Source organism: Nelumbo lutea, chromosome 2 (genome assembly GCF_056320005.1).
Source record: "Nelumbo lutea isolate HS-2025 chromosome 2, American lotus-T2T, whole genome shotgun sequence".
NCBI lineage: Eukaryota > Viridiplantae > Streptophyta > Magnoliopsida > Proteales > Nelumbonaceae > Nelumbo > Nelumbo lutea.
Window position 1 is genome coordinate 102,803,894 of NC_142685.1, and position 10,663 is coordinate 102,814,556.

At 34.8% G+C, this 10,663-nt stretch overlaps 1 protein-coding gene across 1 annotated transcript; it reads right to left on the reverse strand.

Moving 5' to 3' along the window:
• Positions 1 to 4,638: 4,638 nt before the first annotated feature.
• Positions 4,639 to 8,861, reverse strand: LOC148872407 (protein TEEBE-like). Its single transcript, XM_088972554.1, has 3 exons — positions 8,733 to 8,861; positions 7,507 to 8,004; positions 4,639 to 5,441 (listed from the first exon to the last, which is right to left on the reverse strand). Exons 1-3 carry the CDS (start codon positions 8,812 to 8,814, stop codon positions 4,921 to 4,923), a joined length of 1,101 nt encoding a protein of 366 aa, XP_088828680.1. The 5' UTR covers positions 8,815 to 8,861; the 3' UTR covers positions 4,639 to 4,920.
• Positions 8,862 to 10,663: the final 1,802 nt, after the last annotated feature.

Consider the following 10,663-nt stretch of genomic DNA (forward strand, 5'->3'; position numbering starts at 1 on the left):
TACAAAACCTTATAATTTGTATTATTTTATATGTATTTGCATTGTACATATTTGTATTTGTATTCTTTCCAAACTGAGCCTTGAGATTTGTTTTCATGCTTGTATGTAATAAAAAAGGTAAAAGGAATCCAAATCCCCCTGAGCACTTGCTGTGTCAGCTAACTTCATTTTCTTGTGTTGTTTTTGGTTGTTTTGTTTACATGTTTTCCATGTATACAGTTATGGAGTTTTGCTATTGGAGTTTCTCATAGGCAGAGTTCCAGTTGACATGAAAAGGCTTCCCGGAGAAGATGTTCTGGTATCTTGGGTATGTTCTTAGCTGTTCGTATTACCTGCATTCGTAGTTAGGTTCTCTACTCAGTTTTCTTTCCTGTTTTAATTATACTATTTTAAACCAGGAATCTAGTAGCATTCTCATTTATTTGTAGTACAGAAGCTTTCCATTCAAACATGCCAAATGCTAGTGTAGTTTGCAGCCTAATTGGCCTTGATGCTAGACGTGTATCAAGTGTTAATTCTCGTGTGGGTCAAGCCAATTCTCGAATGCCTTGCTGCTTATATTTATTACTATATTATATATTATAATGTGCACTCCTTCATTGCTCGCCTAATTATTTATATTGCAATTTTAGGTATTACCAGTTTCAGATATTAACTCAACTCTTTGTCTGCTCTTTGAAGACTTCTAGGGACTTAATGATATGGGTTTTATCTCTTTATTGTAGGATTTATTATGGTTATCATCTCAATGATTTTGAAATATCTTCAAGTCTGTGAAGGCCAGACAATGGTGGATAGAGAAACAGAGGAAGTAATAGAGAAGAGAGAATTCAATTTTCTTATGTGACAGGTGAAGAAGTAGCAGAGAAAGTAATGCATGAGTGCTAAAAGAAAGCACAGAGAAGTAACTTAGCGCAAATAATATACTGTAGTAGTTGTATAAAAGCTTAGTAGAAAGATATTCTCTAAAGACATAAGATGTCTAACTTATTCAGAAAATTAAGGGAAGATAGAGATTACCTATGCAGTGGCTGGAAGAAGCTTTCCAGAAGAGTCCCTTACAGCAGCAGAGCCACCCATAGCAAATATGCATGGATGGCCTTTGACATGGAGAGTTTCATCTGTTTCTCCTTGAGTGCTACCACTAATAGGAAATTCTAGTGGCCTTTTGAAAACATAGAATAGTTACTAGATGGTTTCAAATGATTGTCCTGAACGACTGAACCTTGTTGCCTTTTGAAAACTATTTATCACATCTCTAATTTAAATTTAAATGAATGATCATGAGGATAAAATTAAAAAGGAATTACCTTTAATTTTCTTTCTTTTTTTTTTATTTTTTCCCTCTTGAAGTTCTTATTGACAGTACTATACAAACATCTTAGGTTTGCTCTATTTATTGACATATGTTGTGTCTAATTTACTAAGTGAATTAAACTTGCAGGTTATGCTCTTGCAAAGAATGACTTTCCGTTTTGAAAAGGTATTTGGTTACCTTAGGTTGGTTTGTTTTTCTTTCTATATTCAATGTTTTGGATCCTCTTAAACCCTATTTTCATTTATCAAAAATAAATCTTTGATTTCTACTTTCAAGTACCATATAGATTCATAGTCATAGATGGAAAATTGAAATTTTGGTTGGATGATCCCTAGGTTCATTGTTCAGCGTCTTCAAAACTTCATTTTTGGTAAGTAGTGATCACATATCTGACTGTAACGTAGAACTAATCGCCCCTCTTTTACCTATTTTTACATTCTCCTACTTTCATCTTAAAATATGTGGAAATAATCTGATGCTGAGAATTGGTATAAAGGCATTCTTATACAACACTCAAGAGGAAAATCTGCTTTGCCTTTTTGCTCCACAAAAAAAAGGAGCACAAGAAGCTGCACTCAGTCTCTCTCAGTAGTCATTACATCAACACAATACTTGTAAGTTGAAGTGCTGAACTCTATTCATATTTAGATTTTAATTCTTCTGAATTATAATGATCAAAGAGTACCATGAGTGACATCATGTTTAGACACTAAAAATTTTTTCCCTTGTTCAGCAACAAGGAGAAAGGCCTTTGTGTAGAATATGATAGGTCCTTGATACTACAGGTATGTCATATCTCACAATTTTCAGATTCAATTAAAATAGATTTCCTTCCTTGCATTAGGAATATAATGGAACTCCTTGCATATTCATTCATAAAATTTAGAAATAAGATAAAATTATTTGGTCCAATGTATTCATCTAAGTCTAACTTTTTATCTCTCTCCTCCATGACATTTCTCTTTGACTAAGCAACTCATAGCTATGGTTAATTCCTTTTTGTAATATACCCTGCATCTCATATATTTAGTTTTTACATATAGTCTATGCATTGCTATTTACAGCTATGGTCAAATTTGAATTAATGGAGGTGTTGAAGCAAGAATTCACTGAGAATAAGACTTCCAAAAAGATGAACTACTTTAGTTCCTGTAAATGGGGAGCAGTTAGAAACCACTGTGGAGAGGTGAGCTTAATCTAAGTAGAGCAAATGCTTGTCTCTTTGAATCTCAGAAAGTTGGAGGTGGATGGGGATTTTAATAGATGGTAATTGGGTGGATGAATGGAAGGGAATTTATAGGTGGCAATTGGGTGGATGAATTGAAGGGAAAGAAGTACCTTGGGTGTTTAAACTGCTATAAATGATTAATTCATTCCTTTAGTGATTTCATTAAGAATTATATTTGATATCTCATTTACTTTACATCATCTAACAATTTATATGTTATGATTTGCAGGTTAAACCATTATGTCAAGTGGATTTGCATTGGAAGAAGTGTTACATTATTCAAGAACGCTTTTTAAATGCCTTGTATTTTTGTATATGTCAATTGGATATTGTATTTAAGCAATTTGTTTTGGATATTGTAATAATTAATATTTAACTAAAAGTTATATTTTTATTTGCATTTTTTATTTAAATTGATTTTTATGTATTATCTGCCACGATATTTTTATTAAACAGGTACCCAAAAAACTGCTGAAATCAAATTCATGAAAATAATTAAAAAAAAAACAAAGGCGGTGGTCCAGACCACCACTGGAAAAGGAAGAAACCCGACCTAAGGTGGCGGTCTAAAGAGACCTAAGCCGGCAGTCCAGGCTGCCACCCAATAACAACGGAAGAAACATGTTAATTGACCTAAGGCGGCGGTCTAAGATCTAAGCCGGCGGTCTTGACTGCCGCCGACGGTTCTGATATACTGCCGCTTTAGGGACGATTGAACCGCATCAGACCAGCCTCCAAGGGCGGCAGTCTTTTATGTCTAAGCTGAAGGTCTTAACCTAAGCCGGCAGAGGTTTAGGGGGCGGATTAAAGACCGCCACGACCACCGGCTTAGACCCATATGATTCTAGTGGTCATTTGTCAATGCATAAATGTAATGTTGCTAAATACAGACAAAAAAGTGAACTAGAGTGCAAATTTACCCTAAACCGGGATTTACACTCTATTTGCATTATTTCCAAACACAGACTAATTTACGTCCAAGAGAATTCTGTCAAAGAGCCTTAAAACCTGAAAAATGCATCACCCTACAAAATATCTTGGATTACCCATTAAGCTTGTGAAATGGAAACCCAAAATGTTCACTTCCTTTATAGATATGGTTTCTTGCAAGACTAGTCCTTTGTATGAGAAATTTCTTTTCCAAGTTGGTAAGGAAGTCCTCATTAAATGTGATCACAACAATCTTCGCATACATAATGTCATGCTTCCTCCTTCCTACAAGAATGCGCTAAGAGATGACTGAAATAGTGAAATGCGAAGACAATTTTGGTGGGGTAGGAATGAAAATGAAAGGAACAAAGTAAATTGATTGGCGGGGGACTAGGTTTCTAGAAACAAGTTAAGTGGGGGCAATGGGTGTTTGAAGATCCAATCCATACTGGTTCTAACATTGCTTTATTGGCCAAGCTTGCTTGGAGGCTAGAAACCAACGAAACCGCCCTTTGTGGGTTCAAATAATCAAAGCCAAATATGTTAAGAATGGAAATTTCCTCATAAATAGCATTCCAACAAGGCGAAGTTGGGGTTGGAAGAGTATCCTACCTGGCAAAGATGTATTTTTGCATGGCACCCGTACGTTGGCTCATTAATAAAGGCAATGACACTTCTATTTGGGAGGATAAATGGATACCTTCTATTGATGGTCATGGAATCATGAGTGAGTTGATGTTTCTTCTATCAGCTGCTCCTTTGAAGAAACAATCCAATGACCTAGCTCTCAGTATGTATTTGGTTCTGTGGGCATTTATTAAATAAATGCTTGTACTTGATTTGATATTAAAACCAAGAAAAGTAGTTGATAAATCGTTTATTGAGACAACTAGGCGCCATTAGACACCACATCAGCAAAACAGTTAAACTCTTAACCATTATGAGAAGCATTAAAATGAAACTTCCTACAACGGTTAATACGCACATAAATCAAGACTACTTTTATCAATATCGATGAGTACAAATTGATATGATGAGATAAATGCTAGTGTGATAATGGCATGACACCCGTATATCAAAACGCCTCTCACAAAACTCCCACAAAACCACATAAGCTTAGTTGGCATCTTACATGGCATGTCTTTTGGCGCATGACATACTAACAAAGATAAATAGATGTACACTATGAAATTCACATAACCCTACATCCAAAACAAAGGTTCTATTTTTGGTTCTAGGCTTCTAGAGCCATTAGAAGCATAGAGCAATAGAGTGGTGTCACATTGAATATAAACATTTAATGTAAACGTTTTAGGTGGCGATACCAATAATAAACACAATACTGTTCATGCTCAACACCTAATCAGAATAAAAACCAATCAAATAAATTCCATGCATTTTGACATGAAATTCCATTGGAATGGTACCAACTACCAAACACCACCTACGAAACAGGGAAAACTCTAACATGATCCAAGACAGGGCCACAAAGGGTGCCATAGTCATGAAGCTTTGTATGATAAAATCCACTGTAAAATGTTATCCTTGTTCTGGGCTCAAGTGCTTTGAACTTCAGACTTGCAGTCTTGAACCTACTACTTGCATGAGACTGGAATGGAACTTTCAGGGTCTCGTTAGCTGCAAAAGCTTCGACCATCATCGATCCATGGCAGCCATTCTTGGCGTCCCCAACTGTGAATGTGAGCTCGTAGAGTTTGCCAGGGACTGTTCTTAGCACTTGGGCAATGGCGCTCTCTCTCCCTGCAACCAATTCAATTGCAGAAAATCCTGATGGGACAGAGAAATGCTTTGAGTCTATGTACTTTACTGCTTTGAGGGATTCTATGATCCAACCAGGGAGTGGGGATATGAGATCTTGTTGTTTGGGAGGGATGAGGACCCCGGTTGAGAAGTTCTTGAACAGGTGAGGCCCATATTCAAAATCACCATTCTTCACCAAGTTACCTGCCAAATAAAAAGAAAAGAAAAGAAGAAAAAGTGAATAATTAATTAGAACAAGCTTCTTCAGTTGGCCAACTTGACTAGTGACTAGGAAATGAGTATTATCTGGGTCATGGGCTTGCTTTAATATACGAAGGGGCAAATTCTTACTTAAAAATCAAAAAGTATTTTCCTGAAAAAGACAAGGTAGTTCCATTTTTATCTTTTCATGATTAGAGATCTTGTGTAGCCTTCTTATAAGGGGTCGTCCCACAACACCCCACAGCATATCCCTGCCCTGTATTGAGAACATCTTTCCATGATGATATCATCAGTTCTGGTATTATCATTTACAAGATGAAGGATATACTTTTCCTTATTGGGGTCATTTATAAAAAGTTTGCCTAAATAATAATGATAATAATAATTTAAAAATTGCATTCTCTCTCTACACTCTATTCATTTGTTTTGCATGTGCAAATTCTGGTGCCACTCAACTCGTAATAATATTAAAGACAGTGTTTCCTAATGGGATCAAGCTAGTAGGGAGCTTCCTTAAATAGTAAGTTTATTTCTATCATGTAATGAGATGATATGGCAGATCTGAACTCTCATTTTAATACTCTCATTTGTGTTGAGAGATGTTGATCGAATACTCTCATTTGCATCAAACCAAACCCTCACCTTATATTGGTGGTTTTCTCAAGACTTCAACAAATATTAGCTGTTTAAAGCTATGATTTTAATCTAACATTCACTCTCAAAAAATTGAGTCAATATTGGTCCAATTGTTAATTCTGTAAATAGATCAAATTGAATTTAAATAGGGGTGTATTTGAACTTAGATCTAATAAGAATATAGGATATGGGAATTAAATTCTAAAGGTAAAGCTAACAGATATGTGAATCATAGATCCAAATTAGATTAATTTATATGTTCAGACATTTGTCTCAGATTTGATCCAATTCTAGTATAAATTAATCTACAAAGTTAAATATGTACCAAAAAATTATATGCTATGAATAGGTGAAATGGGTTATTCTGAAATCCAAATCCCACTTAATCCTACAGCATTAGAAATTAAAATTATGCTAAGGGCCTAATAGTCAATATATTAGTTCCTAGTGGATCGAATCAAGCAATATTTTGAATTTGAATCAATTAACAAACGGATTACATTTTTAAATCCAATATGATCTTAGCCGATCATGGTTAAATGGATATCCAAATCCAACATAAGCAGATCATATTCTAATTTGAATTGGGTTGAATCCAATCTGTTTACAGCCATATAGAAAACCATAACCAATTTGGACCCTAAAAGGACCTATTATTGACACATTCACAAGTGTGTTGGGCCAAAAATAATTTGGACTCCATACTAAATTTTCATGTAAAAGAAATCCTGGATTTTAGAGAAGTTGAAAAACAACTTTGCTATAAATCAGGGTCCTTAAAATGCCAAATCACATAAATATTAATTAATTGCTATAATAGCTATTATCATATCATTTTCAATACTTAACAATAATTTTTTAAAATAATCTTTAATTATTTTTTAAATCATATTATATTATATGATGTCAAATAAAAAATATTAGAAAATCAACAACTGTTATACTGATTTCGGATTTCCCACTATTATGACAGATTTCTTTTTTTGTGTTTAATCTAGATCTTAAGTAGATGGATTTGGACCATAGAGCCCATGGTTTTATAAGTATCATGTAATAGCCAAGTTACTCCATATAATGTCTCTGATTCTGTGTCGCACAAGCTACTGTTGCACTTGCGCATGTTGGTCAACTATATTACTTTGAGAATGAAATCCTATTTTTGTTGATTTTAATTTACGTTGCCATTCCTATCTGAACTAAACAGACTATGGGATTAATTCTTCCAGATTTTAGGGAATGGCCATTCCCTCAAATGAAGGAATGACATTCCAGTGAAAATGAGAATGGAATTCCAATTCCACTCAATCAAACAGTTGAAATTAGAATCATCCCTCCCGATTCTGATTCTAAAACTCCTATTCCTGCAAAACTAAACGGGGCCTAAATTGAAAAGAATGGCTTAGAAATTTACCTCCAGTGGGCAGGGGAGAGATAATCTCCTTGATTGCAACTGCATCCAAGAGGGGCCCACATGCGGGGTCCTCATGGATCCCAGGGTTGTGAAATGTGATGTTGGCAACATTGGAGGTGGCCTTGAATGCCCAAGCATAAGTGTCACCTCCATTGCTACTGTAGAGTGTCTGCATGGGGAGGTCCCCTGAGAAAGGAGGGACTGAGACCCTTAACACCTCATCTTGAGCACAAGTTCGGGTGGTACCAAACGTGAGGGCGTAGAATGATCCTGGTTTAACGGCTATAGATTGAGAGATGGAGGCCTCGTTGCCAAGCCTTGCTGCATGGACCCCACGAGGGACGGCATAGAAGAAGCCACCTGGCTGGGGCCCACCTGATATGTACTCCACCAGGCCATCGATTTCCCATTTGGGGAGGGAGTACTTCCCTATGATGACTGTTTTCTTCAGATTGGATGGATTGGGCCCCTCTTCAAAGTTTCCATTTGGGAGAAGCTCTGTGCAGTAAAAGAGATGATGATGTCAGTGAACAAAACACACACTGAAATTTAGAAACAGTTCGGAAACGGTATGAATACAAATATGTACATTACAAATACATACATACAAAATAGTTTTGCACTCTACATATTTATATCTTTACAGTGCAAATACAGGTTTAGATATAGAAAATACAAGGCTTTACACTGTACATGTTTGTATTAGAAACAGTTCATAATTAGAGCACCAGAAGTTGTGAAGAAACAACACAAATGGCCAACTCATGAAGGCAGACTGCATTGTAGTACCAAAAAAACCAACAGATGAAACAAAAAAGATCCACCCTCATGTACACTAGCAACCAAATCACTGATTCAGAAAACCAGAAAACATGAATATATCTAAAACAAAATAGACAGCAAAACACAGACCCACAGACAGACAAACTCATCAGCAACTTACTGGATAAGAGCACCAGAAGTTGTGAAAAAAAAAAAAAAAAACAAAAAACAAAACAAAAGCCAACTCATGAAAGCAGACTGCACTGCAGCACCCAAAAATCCAGTAGATGAAACAAAACAGGCCACACCCATCATGCACACAAGTACCCAAATCACTAATTCAGACAAATCCAACCAATGGCATACTGTATACAAAAGCAGAAAACATCTATATATCTAAAATAAAATAGATAGCAATCCATGAAACAAGAAACAAAATAAAAGAGTGGGTGGTCATTAGTTACCATCTAGATATGCAACAGCAAAAACTGAGCTGCTGACGAGGGAGAGCAGGACAAAGCAAGCAGAAAAGAGTAACACAGCCATTCTTCTGCAGAGAGAGAGAAGAGAGAGAGAGAGAGAGAGAGAGAGAGACTAAGATGCCACAGGAGGGATTTTGAATGGATATTTATAATAAATGCTGGGGAGTGGAGGAGAAATGGAGTTATTGAAAAATGGAAAACTCGTTAAAGAGACTGAAGTGGCCGAGAGATGTGTCTCTTTGTCTTCAGATCAGGAATATATATATATATATATATATATATTTGTTGGAGGCCCACCACCATCCACCGCCACTACCACCACCACCACCTTCTTCGGTAAAACTGGTTCAGTGAAACCTCATTGGTTGCCGTGTATATACTGAGCCAGGATCTACTTGAGCACATGCTTTATCTCTGTGCGCATTATCATCACACTGTTGCAACAAATCAGACCTCTCAGACTTTGGATTGATCAATTAAGTTACACTTACACATGCATCATCTAATGGACCAATGAAGATCACAATCAAGGTCCGAGTCTCTTTAATAAGACCAAGGTGGACCAAAAATTTTGAGGGTCCGGATTAACTGATGGAAAGGTGGAGTCACCAATGGGATGAGATGAGAAGATGCAAGGTTTAAACAATTCAAAAAGAAGACTCAAGAGGGTAACTAAGTAATGTGGTATGCTTTCACCAGTTGCGGTTTAGGATATGAGAAGGACAATGCAATTACGTCTGGGTACACCTGAGCTGAGGCTGAGGCTGAGGATCACTTCAATTTGATCATTCTCAGGACTTTGTTCAACTCTTTCTCCAATTAATTAAGTGCTTCCACCACCCCTTTTTTGTTTATTTATCTTAGGAATAATATTGGCTTCATTTGAATATTTCGAGAAAGCAAATAATTTAAAACTCACCATTTCGAGACACATTAATTGCTTTCACATCACAGTTATTTCTTTTCCCTTCGCTCTTAGACATGGTGATAGGTATCGGGTATCGTATTGGATAAATCGTATGAATATATTTTGGAAACATATTGATACGAATGAAAGATATATAAATGCTTGGATATGCTAGTAAAATGTATAAAAATCACATAAATGCATTAATAATACTAAACCAAAAGCTGAATCATCTATAAATAAGATATAAAGACATGAGAAATGCATGCTTTAATAAGTTATATGAATAGAAATATTACAATAAACAATACCCAGACTTTATAACATTCAAACATTGTACAATAATTATCATTCTTTCAAATTTATAATTATAATTTTTAATTTTTATTAATTTTTGAGAATATTTATTAATTTAGTATTTTATTTAAATAACGACTATAATTTTCAACTATTTTACACATAATTGTAAAATAAAACAAATAATTTAAGATAGATAAATTAAATATATTTAATTTTCAGTTTTTATTAAATCTTTTGGGAAAATTAAATCTTAAATTATTTGTTTCAGTTTTTATAATTATAATTTTCTGTTTTCCATTAATTTTGTTGGGAAATTTTATGTATTTAATATTTTTATATAATAACTATTTTTTTCAAATAATAACTATGCTTTCATTGTTAACATATAATTATGTGTAAAATAAAATATATACATCATTTAAGGTAGATGAAATATATTATTTTTATAATTTTTAGTTTTTATTTTTTATTTTTGAAAAAATTAAATCTTAAAATATTTATTTCATTTTTCATAATACTATTTTTAACTTGTATTAAAGATGAAAAACAATCCAAAAGTACTCAATGTACAATTTTGTCAAACTAAACATAGATACACCTCCATATCGGTGTGTATTGGACCGTATCCACCGATATGGTGCGATACAACCCAATATGGAGGCATATCATACCGATAAGCATGACTCATGAGATACGTATTCAGTCG